The following is an 18,415-nucleotide window of genomic DNA, read 5'->3' as shown; positions in this document are numbered from 1 at the left end:
TGCTACACCAAGCGAAGGTAGGGAGAAAAAGAGGATAGAGAGATTAGAGGAACTAACATCTAATGTTTTTAGGTTTATGCACCTTTTATTGCTCCTAACCTTTTTGCAGCGTCACTATCTTTAGTTTTAGATCTAACTCATGTGTAATATTTTGGCGCATGTTGAATAAGCATTGGGCATCTTGTAAAGGCGTACTTTTATTAGGCATCTTATAATTTGAGGTGGTTAGTTTGAAGAGAGTCAGTATACTTTTATAATGTTTGATCTGTTTAAATGGCTTAAAGGTTCATGTTGAGTATCTTCTATTTAAGGTTTGCAAAGCAAGATTTCTTTGAGTTTCTGGATTTCAATTCTTCTGGTATTCTCATGTTAATTTCTATACGTATCAGTTTATGTTTGTACTTCTTTTGCCCCTTTATTTGTGAAAGCATTCAATTACCGTATGGTTTTTAGCCTTAAAGACCTGCCATAGAGTAGCAGGGAGAGGTTTATTTGATCCGATTGGCAACCTAATCTTCTACATGTTCATTGGCACTGTACTCTTTTCAATAGCCTTGTTGCATTTTGTGATTTACTGGATTTTTTGCATTTCACCATGTTTCTTTTTAAACCCACAAAAGTTCAGAACCTGAGCGTGTCCTCAATAGTTATATTGATCCAGAAGAGAAGTTTACAATCTTTTGTTTTTGGAAAAAGTGAACCACTCAATTTCCTCCCTTAAATCACATAGTTTTTTAACTTCATAAAGCCACAATCAATCACAGTGAGATTTGCAAATATCTTCTGTTCCCAATACAAAGTATTTGGATTGGATTCACATGGGTATGTGCGCATGTGGGGTTCTTGAGTAACCCCAAAACTAGTGTATGGTAAAGAGGCAATACGTGCCAAGCGAAGTGCTCAACAATTTGAAGAGCTGAGAGTAGAGAATTCTCATTTGAAAGAGAAGATTTTTCAGCAAGGAGAGGAAATCTCTAAGTGGAATGAGATGATTTCTCAACAAGGAGATAAAATCTATGAGCATGATGCAAAGATGGCTGAAATGCAGTCACAGATGCTCGCATTTAAGAATTTCATGAGAATGACACAATCTTCAAAATGATAGGTATATTGTTAATAAATGAATTATTGGTTTATATCATCATTTCATTATTTATGATGTGAAACTCATTTTATGATATTTGAATTATTAGGCTGTTACAAAATCGTCCTGTAGCAATTAAGTTTGGTATCAATGTTATCTACTCATTGTTCTCTTTGAATATGTTTAATATTATTGATAATATCTCAAAAAGATATATTCAATATTCAGTTATTTATAACTAAATAAAAAAGAGACAGACGGATAAATGTGTGGGCCTTGGCTATCTGTAGAGACTAAGAATCACTATTGAGGCTTTCCTTTTTAAATTAGTCAATTAATAAGGAAGTTTTGCTACTTGTATTTGTTTCTTTCAAGTACAAATGAAGCTAAGAGGATTTTCATTTTTGTTCTTATTTATTTCTGTCAGGTGCAATGGAGTTCAGTAGAAGTTTCAAAGTTTCAGCTAATTAAGAGAGGTGAAATTGCAAAAGATGACATTGGAATAACTTGTCGTAGATTATGTTTCTTTGGCAATGTGGACAACAACAACAATGTAGTTTTTCTTTTATTTTGGTGTGTATTGGTGAATCGAAGTGGTGAACAATTGAATGAAGTATGTGTATTGACCTATTGAAATTATGATGAAAGACGATGAATTTTTTTAATATTATAGTACACTTTTTTCATTTACATGAAGGTATTGAATTCTAGATGGATGGGTTTTTTTATGAAATAAGCAATGTATGAATGTAACTACAAGTAAAAAAAAGTATTGAATTCTAGATGGATGCATTTTTTGTGAAATGAGCAATGTATGAATGTAATTACAGGTAAAAAAAAAAATGACATTTAAAACAATTTCTGTTATACAAAAAATTAGTTTTTGGCGACAGAAGTTACGAAATCTATCGCCTAAGATACTATTACTAACGACGGAAAAATATGTTGTCATTATATATAAATACATTAACAACGGGTAAAAACTGTCACCTAAGATAAAGTAATAGCGACGAGATAATTACATTGTCGCCTAATTATGTATATTAGCAATGGAACTTATACTGTCGCCTCATACAAATGCATTAACGACGGATATTTTGCAACCGTCGCGTAATATAGTTTCTCGACATAAGCAATTTTTCCGTCGCTAACATGCACGACGGATGTTTTAGCGACAGAATGGCGACGGATATATGTTCCGTCGATGATAATATGTGCGACGGAAATGTAGTTTTTGATGACAGGTTTTTTCTATCGCCAAAAATAGTATTTCTTGTAGTGATTCTATATCTTTTGTAGTTCAATTAGAGTATTATATATTGAGTTATTGAATCCTTTCTGGCTAATATATATAAACTATACCATTGGCTTGTTTAGGTAATTCAGAACAAAGAGACGAGGATCCTCCATGTCTTGTTCCTTCTGTTCTTTCAACATCAATTCTGGCTTATGATATATAATTGGACTGTGGTGGTATTTTATTATCATAGGTGGCATTCGTTCATTTGAAACGTTAAAGGGGCCATTAATTACTTAGTTCTGGTCCCGCCTATATTGGATTGTAGGAGTGAGTTTGGAGTGGGTCCTAACCTTTAACATTTTTTGTACAAAATAGCTACCCTAACCAAGGATTCCCATCAGCCCAAAACTTTTTTCATCCGTCATGTGAAACTTTTAATGGTAATATACCCTAGCTAGAAATGTTGTTAGTTGGAGGTGAAAATCATTTCACTACTCTCTTGATTGAAAAGTGAAATATAATTTAGTTATTCTTTTCATATTTTTTCATGGAGAAAGGGTTTCTTGAATGGCAGTATGGCCCTTATACTAGTATGTGGGTCAATGCGAGTATACATGGAAACATCAACATGGGTAAAATTTCTACTTTCATAAGAATTTGGGTGATTATTTCTCCTTACTCTATTTCTAGATGCAAGAACCACGCTATCTTTTAAACTTCTTTCTTCTTAATTTTCTTCCACTTCTTTTCAATTTAATTCTAAGTAAATGGAGCCTAAGTAGCTTAAGGCTCAAATTGATTTCCGTCTTCTCTTGTAGTGATTCTTTTCCCCATCTCCACATGGCACATGTGTTCTTTGAAATGGGCTTTCCAGGTAGGGCTAGAGTTGGTATATTAAAAAAGTTGTTGGTTTGGGCCAGTCTTGGACTGAAGTTAGTGACTGCATTATGAGCCTAGGATTTTCGAAACCCACCTAAAATTCCCCATGTTGCACTCCTATACGATATGGTCCAGCCGTCCAGGGCACTAATTATGTGTTCCACTATAATAGGCTTTGAAGGTGCCAGTTTTTTGTTGGTAAAGACCTTAGGTTATAATCTCCTCGATTTGAATTTTAGTTTTTAGGGGTGGGGGTGGTGGAAAAGTGTTGTAAGAACTGCTTGGTACAATGGAAATGAGATTCTTAGAGCTAACCGTGTGGATATGTGTCTCCGATGCGTGTCTGGCGGGTACTAACGATCTTAGTCCCACATCGGAAGTGCTAGTCCACCACTGCGATCATATAAGTCCCTGGGCGCCTTCTCCTTGTAACCATGGTTTTGGGGAGAGAACCCGGGCTAAACCCAGGGCTTGTCACTGTTTGAAAACCTGGTATCAGAGCCGGGCGGTGCCGTGGATGTGTCTCCGATGCGTGTCTGGCGGGTACTAACGATCTTAGTCCCACATCGGAAGTGCTAGTCCACCACCGCGATCATATAAGTCCCTGGGCGCCTTCTCCTTGTAACCATGGTTTTGGGGAGAGAACTCGGGCTAAACCCAGGGCTTGTCACTGTTTGACAGATATTGACGATTTGGGAAGATGGTTTGATAAAGAGCACCAAGTTCCATGGCTGTGGGATTTTTCTTTACAGTCTTTTTGCCTCTGTTTATATCTAAGCATAAAAATATATAAGTAGATAATACTCTTTTTTCCCTAAAAAAATGAAAGTAAACCAAAATCGATCTGACCAATAGCTATCGATTTCAATTTAATTTTTGTATATGAAACACTTTATTGGTCCAATTCGAGTCTAAACTGATATATGAAAAAGAAACCAAACAAAACGAAGTGATTGAACCAACCATTTGACACCCTTTAATTTCATGGAACGAGGGCTAAATCGGTTACACCTGGTTGGAATCAACAGACACGTCCTAAGCTGGTCAAACGCGGTTGGACTCAGTATACATGAATCCTGGTTAATTGGAATTGAGTGGGTCGGGTTTAAGTTAAATCGTCAGAGAATCCGATCCGATTTTGAAACAAATTAGGACATCAAGCTTTCGTACATTTTTCGTGGGTCTGCCGTTTGCATGACACGCAAACTACCTTTATTTTATTTTATTTTATTTTTTAACCTCTGCACGTGCATCAGATTGTGCCGACGTGTTCTCTATAAGTATCTCTTATCTCTCTTCCTTTCTCTCTCTGGCATTTGCTCTGTGTTTTGTGTGGGTTGAAAGCCTCTTTGATCGACGAAGAAGGGATCTTTCCCCGTAAAAAAGCTACCACCGATCATTAATCGATCTTTGTTTCTCGAAGCCAAAGTGTTTGTTCGAAACTTAAGTGTATACTTATAAGAATCGGACGAGAATTCTACCGTTTTGGTTAGTCTCTCTATCCGACCTCCTTTCTCTGATAATTACCTTTTTATGTTTATGTTTTATTTTCTTTTCTTTAGATCTGCTTAAATTTTCTTGTTTTGGCTTAAATTTGGTACTTTGATTGAATGTTGAGTTGTGTTTTGTTTGAGCTTCCTGTAAGTTGTGTTTAAAATAAGCTTTTTCACTTGGAGCTAATGTTGATATTGGTTGATAGAAGTTGCGTGATTTTACTCTCATTCTGACCTTTTTGAATTAGTTGATTTGGCGATTGGATTTGGGTTTACATTTGGGCATAATGTAAGGAATGAATGTTGATCTAATTCGGAATTGGATGTAAGATAACATTGTTCCCCTACTCTGTTCTTTCTTATATGCTTGATGGGATGGAATATAAACTTTTTGTGGTCACTTCATTGGTAGGATTTACTTTTAGACATGTTTCTTCATGAATTAGCATTTCTTTTCTGCCCAGATTATATAATGTTTTCAAAGTTATGAAGAGTTCTTAATAGATCTCTTAATCCATTTATGTGTTGTTGGGAGGTCATTATAAATAATTATACCCCATTTTTTTTTCTTTTTAATCAGGGAAAGGTTCTACACGGCTTCTATATATTTATCAGACGTTAGGTGAATTTCAGATTAGAAAACCTTACTCTTTCGAAAGGCATTCCCTATTATGGTATTTTTGGGGGCAACTGATTGGTTTTCTTGATTCTTTATCTCTCTCTTCAGTGGAAACAATGAGAAGGAAATCCAACTCGATTTGCAATGAGTTGTCATTTCACCTTATTCGGGTACAATGGTAGAAGCATGTGAATTAGCTAAAGGAGAAGGGGCCAGATTTAGATGTACATGTGAATTAACCAGTCCATTCTTCAATTTACTTCCTCACTTGGACTTCAGTTGGGAGTGTTTAGCGAAGGTCCTACAGTACTTTAGCCATGCAGAACTTATTTATTATTTGCTTGGTCATGCTTTGTTGAATTTGCGGATATGACCGTCTGCCTACTGTTTTGAAAGTGTCGTAGAGCTAGACAGGTCGTTGTTTTATTTTTTCCTACCAATTGTTTTGTTAAGTGACACGAAATTTCTCCATGTGCTTCTTTAGCAGTTCTGACCCATAAACAATTAATTAAAGAAACTTATAATTAACTCACATTTGTAGTACAGTGGAGAGCTCCACTCTGTACAACATCTAAACTGGAAAGGAGTCGAGAGGAGCCCAACCTGTTCTTCAAACAAGGGCCTTGTCTGTATGTTCGACATATGGGAAATGTGAAAATTTTGGTGAGATGGTTGCCTATTGCTACCCCTGAGTTTTTCTCTGTGTTCGAGATTATGTGGTTAGCTTCTGTTTGCGTTAACTGTGATAGCTTAAACACTTTCTGCAGGTTTTAGAAAATTTTACAAAGCTACTCTACATTTTTTTTTTTTTTTTTGGGTTGGGGTGGGGGGAAGATGGGAGAGGAGGTGTGTGGGTTGGTAGGTCTACCAACTTAGATATCAAGAGAGATGTCCTTCAAAGTTTCTACTTACCTCTTTTGATTGCTTTTCAAAATCCCACTGTTAAAGGTCTTAATTCTCTAATTGTTGGACATAGTTCTTGCAGCTTTGTACACATTTTCTTCCTAGTTTTGGGCATTAGAAGATTTGATATTCTGACAGTGAGGCTGCCTTCTTTCCTCTTTTGAATTGTCATACTTTTGTGGATCTATTCAAAGGTATGCCATGTTTGTTCTCAATGTTACTTATTTTCCTCATTTGAGCTATTTCGTACCTGAGCTTGATGTGAATCTAATGTGACTGAATGTTATGACAAAATTGATATCTTGATGTGCATGTAATAGATTTTGAACCGGTTGATTATATATAAGGAAAAAGATGTCTTCTCCAAGCAAAAGGAGAGATATGGATGTCATGAAGCTGTAAGTTTCCATAATCATTTTTATATTCTTTCCTGAGTACCTTCTTATACTATAGGGCTCCGCCTGGTTGCAAATAAAGGGAAATGAAGTTAATTTAAAAAGGAAAGTAAAAACTTTTGTAACCATTACTACTGTGTAAAGAACTAAAATCTGAGGAAATCAAGTAAAATTTCATGTACTATTTTGAAGGTTCTTGAGTTGTTTACACAATCATTGTTGGTAATGATTAGAAAATTTAATTATTTAATTATTATTATTATTATTTTAATATCCAGTCCCTTTGCTTCACTTTGAACCAGCAGAGCCTCTGTGATTCTTGTGGTAGAAAATAAATACTTTCCATGAATGATCGCTGACAAAAAGGGAGGTGATTATTAGAATTAGGAAAAAAAAAAATTCAGAAGAGCAAAAATCAAAGGAGAGTGCCAAGGAATCAAACTCGTGCACCCTATATATCATAACTGGAAAGTTACATTTTATGCTTATGTATGCCCATAAATAGTTTCAGATCTTACATGCACCACTTTGTTAGGTGTTTGAGCAAATCATCAACCACATTGTTAGGTGTTTGTCCTGTTGCATTGGACCATTGTATATTTAGGCTGCTGATTTCTTTTTTTAAGTGCTTATGCCTTTTTGCTGTCGTGTTATATAGGATGATGAGTGACTATACTGTGGAGCCGATCAATGATGGAATTACTGAATTCAACGTTGAGTTTCATGGCCCAAAAGAAAGTATATTGTTTCTTCCTTTCCTTATTTTATTCCTCTTATAGAGTATAAGCTTAATATTCCAGATTGTTCAGCTGGTTGTGTTCCTGCTGTTGATAACTTGCTAATTTGGAATTAGGAGGGGTCAGAAACATTTTCTACGGTCGATTGGTTGGTTTGATATAGCTTATCAATCTTCTACTTGGAGCTTACTAATTTGCTTAATTGAAGCTTCAAAACTCAGATTTCCCGGAATGGTGAAATTCCGCTCTGAACATGAGTCAAGTTTTTAATTGGTTCATCAAAGTTTATTGGTTTAGGTGTCCCTTCTGAAATTTTCAGGGTTCCAACTTTTAATTATCAGGGCATATACATTGATTCAGCGAAGATTTTGAAACTTCTACTGATAAAGACCTAAATCTAGTTACCTCCCCTAGGGGATGAGGTAGCTAGGAGTTATCTGGATGAAAGGGAGGATACGTGTTAGTCTTTACCATTTTCTCTAGGATGGGTTTGCATTACTTTTGGGCTCCATCATCTATGAGCAAGTTGTTCTGGAGGATTTTTTTGTAGTTGTGCACTTAGCTATATATTCCCTCTTCTCAATCAATAAAATTTACTTACCCATTAAAAGGTAAATGAGTACTGAATCTTTTATGTTTTCTACTAAATCGTGTCTTATTACTTCTAGGAGTGTGTGAGGGGTTAAATTTTGGTAGTGGAGTTTTAGAATTTTTGGGGTTTAGATTAAATCAGTAATACGTTACAAGTCTAAGTATGCTATAATACGTTACAAGTCTAAGTATGCTACTTACTTTTCTTGGATTGCTCAATGTAACTAGTTTGTTTAGAATTTTCATTTTGATAAGAAAAAGATGTTTAGTCCATAAAAAGGAACTGAGTTATGGATACTGAATGGGGTATTGGATTACTAGTGAATGAGATGTTTTTGGTCTATTCATTTTATGGCATCGAATTGCTTGGATTTTTTTACGTTCTTTGTGGTTTGTCAAATTACATTTTGTTGAGGGAATTGGACTCATCTTACCAGAATTCGATGAGAAATTATGCTAAATGGTGATCGGAAATTGTTGAAGAAATGTGTGGGTTTTTCCCCTGTTGTTTAGTCTTGGTCTTTTGGCAGGTGGTTGTAATGCTGATTTGACTATGGAGGTAAGCAGGAGTATGATCACCACCATTGAATGTGTTTGGTTATGGGATTTTGTTTTAGGTGTTTCTATTTGGAATGTGATCAATTATAAGGTCCAAATTTTAGGTCCATTTGGATACATGGAATTGTTATTTTAATTAAGTAGTTAGTACTAGTAGTGGGGCCCATTAGCTATTAGTTAGGAAGTTATCGTATTAGATAGATGTCAATGAATTTGTGGGGCCAGCTGAAGACTTTTTAAGGTTTGTAGTCGGTAGTTTCCAAATTGTCAAGAACATTATCCTCAGTTTAAGTCATGGGAGTTTATTTCTCTATTTATTTATTGTAATAGTGGACTGATTTAGGACACTTCAAGCCTCTCACAATGTTAGGAGTTTGATGTAGATACAGTTGCACTTACCTGGTTGGACCAGCAGGACCGACTGCGGAAGCCGAGATCCAAGAAGAACGGGTCCAGCCCAGGTTTTTGGTCCAACAAGGGCTGGTAGTAATTATTTTTACATTATGTCTTTTATTTGTCTTTGAGTAGGATACGTAGGACGTAGAGAAGTAGGTTTATGTTTGGAGTCTAAATAGGAGTTTATTTCAGTATTAGAGTCTAAGTAGGAGTAGTCTTTTATTTTCCCTTTATATACTTACATAACTCAATGTTTAATTTTTTAGAGTGAATTTAATTTTAGATTAGTGAATTTGTGCGTGGTGTGATCCCCTTCCCCCTTTTGTGTGATTTTCCATCTTCTCTCTAAGGCTACTCCATCAATTTGGTATCAGAGCCGAAGGATCCCTTCCCTTGCTCTACTGAAGCACAACTTCACCCCACAACCCATCCCTGCAACTCCCACACTACTCCCGGTAACTCCCTATTCTCCCCCATTCCCACTCCCTGCAACCCCCTATTCTCTCCCCCATTTCTTGTTTCGGCCCTACTGAGTACACCCCTCCATCTCTCTTCTCCATTCCCGTTCTTTGTTCTCTGTTCTTACAAGGACTGAGAAATCAAAAAAGAAAAAAAAGAGACAGCAGCAAGAGAAGAAGAGAGAGTTGACAGAGAAGCCGGCAAAAACCCCTACCGACCTCTTCTCAATCGAGCTCTCTGCAAGGTTCCAGTAGTGAAAAAAAAAAAAGAAAAGAGAAGAGAAGACGGAAGGAGCAGAATAGAAGACAGAAGAAGAAGAAGAACAGAAAAGAGAAACAGAAATCAGAAAAAAGAAAAAAGAAAGAAGAAACAGAAGAAGAAGAAGAAGAAGAGAAGTCGGGAAGAGAGAGAAAGGAGCACATACCTGCAAAGCCATCACGAGCCTCTCTCCTGATCGGATCCGACTCCCGCTGCTGGTTCCGTCTCCAAGAAGGAGAAGGAGAACTGTTGTGGTCAGTATTCCAAACCCTCAACCCACGATTTCCCTTTTGTTCTTTTTTTTCTTATTATCTTTCCATTTCTTGGAATACCCCTCCCTTCCTCCATTATCCCCTTTTTTTCCCTATTTTGTCACTTTCAATAATTACAGTTCTACATCCCTGCAAAAAAAAAAAAAAAGAAGTGAGCTAATTACCATTCTGCCATTCTCCTTTAAGTTTCCATCTATTTACTATTTTACCATCATATTCAAGTGTAATCTTACCCATTTCCACCATGGTAGCCAATAGTGAAGTTATTCAACAACTAAACTCCGATAAGGGAGAAACTGATGCAAAATTTGAAGCTATTATGACAATGATGGAATCCATGCAAGCTTCTATTGCTCGTTTGGAGGCAACAAATAAAGGAAAGAGTCCCATTCAATCTGGGGATTCTTCCAACACCATTCCACAGGATCTACCACCACATCATACACCACTGCCGCCACCTTCACCACCATATGGAACTGGTAGATATGATGATGGAGCAGAAAGAGCAGCAAGATTGGATGTCCTTAATTTTTATGGAGACAATAATCCAGAACTGTATCTTGATCGATTCATAGCCTAGAGACATTCTTCAGATGGTACGGGTTGACTGAGGCTCGAAAGATCCGATTTGTAGAGGCCAAACTGAAAGGCATGGCCCAAATTTGGTGGATCAAGCAACAACAGCAGAACCGAACCCGAGGCATTGGTTTAGTCACTACTTGGGCTGAAATGCATGAAGTCATGAACCAGAGATTCTTGCCTTTTGATTACAAGCAACGCATGCATCTTAGGTTTGCACAGTTGAAACAAGAGAATTTGACCGTGGAAGAATATGTTACTAGGTTCTATTATTTGGCTACTCATTCAGATTTTGAGTGGGATGAAGAAGTATTGGTGGCACAATTCCGCAATGGTTTACACCCACAACTTAGTGCTGCCCTTGCCTCTAGCCGACTGCCTACAATGAAAGACGCTGTCCAGGTAGCATATCAGGTTGAGGAGAGTCTGAAACGTCCATACAATCGGCGGCCATTTACAGATGTTTTCCCTAGGGGTTCTAATTCTATTCAGCCATAATCCTCTCAACAGGAAAAGTCAATTAGTAGACCACAGGCTAGTGCTTCATCTATGGCTTCTTCATGACCTAGCCGACCGTATTCTCCACCTCGTCGTGATTCTGACTTGTCATCTTCACGACCTAATCAGCCATACTCCTCACCTCAGCGTGGTTATGACAGGAACTTAGCATTTCCTAAGGAGGCTATTCAATGTTTCTCATGCAAGGGGTACGGGCATAGAGCTAATCAATGTCCTAACTGGTTGTTAGCCTACATCGACAAGGACAATTTTATACCCTATGCACCAGAAGAGCAACCAAAAACAGGAACAGTATATCTGGAGGCTGAATGTGATCATGATCTTAATGAGATTAATGATGATGATAGTGACGGTGAGCCTCAACCATTCTATGTGATCCGTCCTCTTTTGACTACACAAAAGATTCCTGAGGAGGACGATTGGCGCCGTAACAATATCTTTCAAACCAGGGTGCGATGCAATGATAGTTTGTGTAATATGATGATCGACCCCGGCAGTTGTACCAATGTTGTTGCTGAATATGTTCGCAAGTTGGGACTGAAAACTGAGTCTCATCCGATCCCCTACAAGGTTGGGTGGGTGAACAACAATAATCTAAAAATTCATGAAAGGTGTTTGCTCACGTATTCCATTGGTGGACTAATTGATCAGGTTCAATGTGATGTTCTCCCTCTAAAAGTTTGTCACATTCTACTGGGTCGCCCATGGTTGTTCAACAAGAAAGCGAAGTACTATGGATATGAGAATACATACATTTTTCAGCATGGTGGCCTCGAGATGAAGTTCCCTCCAACAAAGGATCTTCCCCCTCTCAAGTTCAAGAAGACAGTTGGTACTTTTCTCATCAAGCGCATCGACTCTGACGGCATTCTTGGACCTCATCCAAACTCGACGGAGTCTAGTTCTTTTCAGAAGGGGAGAGTTGATGTAAATACAGTTGCACTTACCTGGTTGGACCAACAGGACCGACTGTGGAAGCCAAGGGCCAAGAAGAACCGGTCCAGCCTAGGTTTTTGGTCCAACAAGGGCTAGTAGTAATTAGTTTTACATTATGTCTTTTATTTGTCTTTGAGTAGGATACGTAGGAGGTAGAGAAGTAGGTTTATGTTTGGAGTCTAAATAGGAGTTTATTTCAGTATTAGAGTCTAAGTAGGAGTAGTCTTTTATTTTCCCTTTATATACTTACATAACTCAATGTTTAATTTTTTAATAGTGAATTTGTGCGTGGTGTGATCCCCTTCCCCCTTTTGTGTGATTTTCCCTCTTCTCCCTAAGGCTACTCCATCAGAGTTGTTCCTTTTTTGTGTTTGGTTTTTAAGAGTTTGGTTATTTAGTCCACGGCTGGAAGAGGTTTCCTTGTCTTTTCCATATTATTTTAGTCAATTTTGGATACTTCCGTATAAGCTCGTCAATTAGTAGTTTTAGAGTTCATTTTAATTTTCTGTTTTCTTTTATTTTACAACTTTATAAATACATTGTAAAGGCTTGCAAGCCCCATGATTTGAATGAATGGATTAAGAATTAGTTAGATTTTATAGTGAGGCTGTTGCCATTCCCTTCTCTCTCCTCTCTTCCCCCCATTTCTTCATCTCCTTTCTCTTATCCCTGCTGCTCACCACTAGCAGATAATCGCTCTGATCTGCATCAGGAGGACTAGGATTTGCTGGAATTGTAGAAGTTCTTTAATTTATCCTTGGCTGAAACAAATGGAAGCTTAGTTCTGAAATGTACAGAGCTAGAAGAAACAGATGGTTGGTGAATTTTTCTTGGAGGAATTTGTGTGCTGTAACAATGGAGAGGTCAAAGAACAGAGATGTTAATAGAAGTTGAAGAACAAGGGTGTCTGCATTCGCATCCTGGATTTTGATGGAAATCTATATCCCATGGAATTTCAATCTGAAACCATGCGAGTGGAAGTGATGACTAGAAAGAGTGGGTGAAGACTCTTTTTATGAACCTACTCAGATTTGCTGCAGAAAAGTGATGGAAAATTATGTGAATAACGATGCACAGTATACTGCTTGTTAAGGTTATTTTGTCTCATCTCTGTTTTTCATTTCAAAATTTCAGCAAGAGTTGTGTGTAATATACAGAGGGAGGTGGGTTCTGAAACAATTTCTTTAGTTCAACCTAATGAGTTGCTTGTTATATCATAGGTGTGCAAAAAACTTCATTCGAGATAAGATTTTGACGCTGATGGTGGAAGACCCAAACTGCCAAACCCATAAGGGAAAGAAAAATATGTGGATTAAGCAGTCAAAGCACTTTAAATTCGGGCCTGTTGATAAATTTTCAAGCAGATACAGGTAGAAGTATGATCAACTACTCCAAGTAAAACAATAAGACATGGTACATTTGATCCGAATCTCTTTTAGCGAGATAGTGACACTTTTTTTTTTTAATTGGTATGCGGTGAAGAAAGCATTGCAACAAATTCATGCAATTATGGAATTGCTTCAGATATGTAATAATGCTCCAACAGTCTACCAGAATTTGTAACAAACCAATATATGTACTAATGGTCCAACAAATTCTTGCATGTCTAATCGTGGGTAACATACGTATGAAAAAAATCCAGAACAGAAAGAATAGATTTAAATGTTGTTTATGCTATACCCACTCCTTTATTATGTCATGGCCAACATTGCACTCTAGGAAAATCAAGGGTCCAATTATCACCACATTGCGAATCAAAACTATGAAACACCATAAAAAGCGTGATGTTTGTTAAGGGGAATTGTATGAAACATAATTGTTGATACCTTTACTCTAAGAACACAGGGAAATGGGAGATGACACTTGAATGAATCTTGCTTGTTTACTGCCTCCTCTATTCCAAAGTTTTGTAGTTTCATTAAAGAAGTGATGTTCAGATCAACAGGTGTTTTTATTGCCTTTATTGTGGTGGATGATGTGATGTCAAGGATCCTTTGGGATGCTTTGCCACCTCATATTAGGGAAGATAACAGCATTTCTGTTGCCAGGCATTATTAGTTGGAGGAAGAAATTACACTTCATTACAGGTTCTAAGATAGTATGGTTGAATATCCTTTGTTTCTCCCCTACTAATTGGGCTTGTTAGACCAGAGAATTTTATGGTTAATATTTGATCTTAGATAGGAGAGTATAATAATGGTGACTTTGGACAAGTGGTATATATATAACATTCCTTAGCTGATAGCTGCTATGATTCATCATGGTTTGAGTCTTCCCTGACCCACCTCATTAAATGAACTAAAGAGAGTACAATTATAACTAATTAATCTGAATATTATTGGAAAAGAATCAGGTAACCTTCTTTCTTCTTCTTGCACATTGGGATCTTTATAAACTTCATCTGCTGTGGCTAGCTCTCTAAGTTTTTTTCTATCTGGGAAGAAAGCAACAAGACCAATTTTCTAGCACACCAGTTCAGTATTGAAGTAAGACACCGAATTTTATGAAGCCACAGAACCACTTAAGAGTCTGGAATTTGGTGAAGTTTAGTTGATCATCACATCTACTAACAAAATTATACTGAAGAATCAGTGTCTTCAAATGCATTTAAATTTTACTTCTGAAAAAAACATGCTTCCATATTTCGAAAGGTTGCTTAGCTTTATGGTTTTCCTTATTTTCATCTCAAGATCATCTGCTAGGTCCTGTCTGACTCTGTTTCTTACAGGCCTTTATGAAGGTGGAGTGTGGAAAGTTCGTGTTGAGCTGCCAGATGCTTACCCTTACAAGTCTCCTTCTATTGGATTTCTGAACAAAATATTCCACCCAAATGTTGATGAGCTGTAAGTGCACTTGTAAGGTCAAATACCTTTGTTATTTTAGTGGGGCATTAAAGTATTAGACCTCCCAGTAGAGTCTTCGTATTAACATCAGATGTCAGTGCTACTGGTAAAATTGATCTTTCTTAATTTCTTTCTAGGCATAAAGTAGTATTTTGTAACTCCTTAATTTTGACTTCAGCAAAGAGAATTTTAAAACGTCAACCTTTTATTATGCTCTTGTTACTTTGCTTTACTGATATATCTTCATGAAGGTCGCAGATATCATCTTTTATTACCAATTCTGGATACTTCTATAATTAGACGCTTCATGCTGACCATCTCTTATTATGAACTACAGGTCTGGTTCTGTATGCTTGGATGTTATCAACCAATCTTGGAGCCCAATGTTTGGTAAACCTACTATTTCCTCTTAACTATTCATGGGTGAACTAATGAAATCTTCATTGACAACTGTGCACTTAGATGTGCAATTTATCAAAATAATAATAATAATAGTAAAGACATTATTCTCTAGTGCACAAGTGTCAACTGTTGAACACTATGCCACTATGGCTCAAGATTTGGCCATGCTGCTTTCTGCTGTACTATTTTCTACCCCTCTTTTCTTACCTGTGGCCTTAACGGCGGACGTACTCTGGCTGACCAATGAAAACACCGGATTATGGCCTCAGTGCTCTTTTTTTGCTTTTACCGGACTACGAACCATTCTTCGGATATCGCTTGGAATCAGGCCAGTTGCTGGATTAAGACTAACAAATCAACCATTGCTTCTCAAGGCCCAGCAATAGACATCACCAGAGCTTGTTGGAATTGACCTCCGGAAGTGTAGGTGCAGGGCTGCTCCCTTTTTGTCTTGTTCTTTTCCAATCTCAGCCACTACTTGGAAGATTAAATTGATCAGGCTAAAACGATTCCGCGCAGCCAGAAAGACACTTTCTGCTCTTTCGATAATTGATTTAATGATATCAGCCAACTCCTCCCTCCTCTAAAAAACACTCCCGGGACTTCATCTTAGCAGACAAAGCATATACCTGTTCGCTAAGCGGTGACTGAGAGTTAAATGGCAAAACAGGATCTATGTAGCGGAACCCATACAAGTGTGACTAGGTTTAGTTGAGTTTATCCGATTGCAAACATTGATTAAGACATGCATACCAGTGTAAGAATCAGGTAATTTACCTTCATGGTAGATTGTTGGGACCCTATACATATTGTTCTATGCTTGTATAACAATGGCAATACATTATCAACAATTATGATAACCCTATGATATTTTTGCATCATCTTTCATTTTGGATTTTGTTTGTTGTGGCTGCAGATCTGCTGAATGTCTTTGAGGTGTTCCTTCCACAACTTTTGCTTTACCCAAATCCTTCAGATCCATTAAATGGTGACGCAGCATCATTGATGATGAAGGACCAGAAACAATACGAACAGAAAGTGAAAGGTGAAGACATCTCACAAGTTTTCTATTAACCTCTCCATCTTATCATTCGACCTTGAAATGATAAGAAATTGGTTTTCTTTTGCTGACGGCAAAAGCAGTGGTTTTAGTGAACAAAGAACACTTATTTTCTAACTAGTGATATGATAACAGAGTACTGTGAACGATATGCAAAGAGAGAGAACATTACCAATCCCGAAGCTGAAGAGAGCAGTGACGACGATGATATCAGTGACGGGCGGAGCACATCAAGCGACGATGAAGTTGCAGGCCATCCAGACCCATAAGAAACTTTGTGGCCTATTCATCTTTAATGTGAATTCCCTTGTTTCATGTTTAAAGATCCTTCATTTCTGTAACTTTTATGTTCAATTGTTTATAAATATATGTAGCTAGGGAGAGTGCATGCGTGCTTGTTAACTTGCACGTATACCGAATCAAACTATATGCAGGTCCAAGGGATCAACAGAGAGAGAAAAAAAAGATGAAAAATGGTGAAAAAAACAAATGAAAATTATTATGATATATTTTTCTGTGGAATGCTGATAGATTCTATTAATATGGAACTATAGAATGCTGCTAGACCTCGCAGGGGCGGGAGACTTGTACATTGGGTATGCTTCTTGTTTTTCTTTTGTTTTTTTTTTTTCTATCTTTTAATTCGAACGAATTTAATTACAAAATAAAACTTATTAACTAGATATAATAAGTATCGAATTTTTCTTTTCTGGTAAATAAAAGTTTTGATTTAATTTAAACTCCATTGATTTCCCTTGCCACTTGACAGAGCCTTAATGTAGCTTTACTCTTCTCTAACACAAACAACCCTTCAACGATCTATCTAAGGATTGTAAAGGTTTGGACACATATTTTCAGGTGTTGAAATGTGTGATCGAATTCTCCCAACCCTTGGGTAATCGTTGAGAGTCTGGATCAAGTCCTCGTACAAGAACTTGAGTTTTGATTCTCGTACAACTAAGAGTTGGACATGTGTAATTCACTTATTATTTCTCCTAATTTGTTAACCGACTATCTATCTCTTCTCATTTTCTCTCTTATTCTCTTTTTTCCCTTCACGGTTTATCAAAATTTTTTTTTTTTCATTTTTTGTTTTAATTATAATTTAACATTTGTTTTATTATTAATCCTATGAAATAACTTTACCTACACAATAGCTAATACTAATCCAAAACCGATAAAAATTAAGAGATATTTTTTGCCCACCCTCTTATCTCTATTTTTTTTTTAATGTTTATTCTCTCTCTCTCTTAATTTTCATTAATATTTTATTTTTAAAACTCACTTAGAAGTTAAGCCCAGTCTCCACCATACCAATACAAAACAATCAAATAAAAAAAAATCAAAAAAGAAGAAATTTTTACTCATTCATAGAGTACGGTTCACCCACCATCCTAGGGTCCACAAATCCCTGTAGGGTTTTAGTACCAATCCAATTGATCGATATCAGATTGGAGCGAATCAGTATCTTATTGGATCAATATTGATGTTGTATCACATGGGTTTTGTATAAGTATTGATGAAATCAATTAATTAAAATAAGAAATAAAAATAGAAAATAGTTTTATATATATAAAGAGAAATAATGTATAACATTTTAAGTTGAGCAGAGAGATGAGAGGCATTTAAGTAGGAAGAGAGAGATAGAGAGTGGTAACAGCTTTGTAGGTAATCTCGATAGTAATCTTTAATGAATTACATGTGTCAGCAAAAGGGACATATGAGAACCTGAGGACATGATCCAGGCTCATTGTTGAAGGGGGTCCCAATCCATCTCAAGGTTTTAAAAAGTGGAATCAAGATCGAATTGAACCATTTTAGGTTGGAAAGAGGATCAGATTTGGAATTGGGTATTGGCCCAGGAACAAATTCGATTCATTTGAAAAGATGAGGAAGATGCTTAGGAATCAGGTGATCCAGAGTGGTTCGATCTATCTGATTCCAATTCAAGCATCAGCGATTAGGATCGATCGGAATTCAGATTAGTAGTGCCCAGCAATTCCGATCCACAGCAATCAATTCACCGATCCAATTCCCGATTCTTGAACGCATGATCCCAATCCTTCCATCATGAAAATTGGGTGAGCTGTACCGAAAAGTCCATATTGTTGAGTCTTAATTAATCCTGAGTTCCTGACTGGTTAACTAGGTGGCACCTCACCAGCTTGACTTCATTGCACAATTAGTGCTGT

General features: G+C 36.9%; 1 protein-coding gene across 3 annotated transcripts; it reads left to right on the top strand.

The window, feature by feature from the left end:
* Positions 1–4,502: 4,502 nt before the first annotated feature.
* Positions 4,503–16,745, top strand: LOC122076749 (ubiquitin-conjugating enzyme E2-23 kDa-like). 3 transcript variants are annotated; one of them, XM_042642247.1, is made up of 8 exons: positions 4,503–4,691; positions 6,301–6,412; positions 6,539–6,616; positions 7,272–7,351; positions 14,647–14,761; positions 15,099–15,151; positions 16,080–16,208; positions 16,359–16,745. In XM_042642247.1, the coding sequence occupies exons 3-8, from the start codon at positions 6,573–6,575 to the stop codon at positions 16,490–16,492; spliced, it is 555 nt and encodes a 184-aa protein (XP_042498181.1). In that variant the 5' UTR covers positions 4,503–4,691; positions 6,301–6,412; positions 6,539–6,572; the 3' UTR covers positions 16,493–16,745. The 3 variants fall into 3 exon arrangements, with proteins under 3 accessions (XP_042498181.1, XP_042498182.1, XP_042498184.1); XM_042642248.1 differs by having other exon boundaries at positions 6,292–6,412; XM_042642250.1 differs by lacking the exon at positions 6,301–6,412.
* Positions 16,746–18,415: the final 1,670 nt, after the last annotated feature.

Source organism: Macadamia integrifolia, chromosome 4, assembly GCF_013358625.1.
Source record: "Macadamia integrifolia cultivar HAES 741 chromosome 4, SCU_Mint_v3, whole genome shotgun sequence".
In the NCBI taxonomy this organism is placed as follows: Eukaryota; Viridiplantae; Streptophyta; class Magnoliopsida; order Proteales; family Proteaceae; genus Macadamia; species Macadamia integrifolia.
The sequence above is the reverse complement of the archived record's forward strand: the minus strand, read 5'-3'. Positions and strand labels throughout refer to the sequence as shown.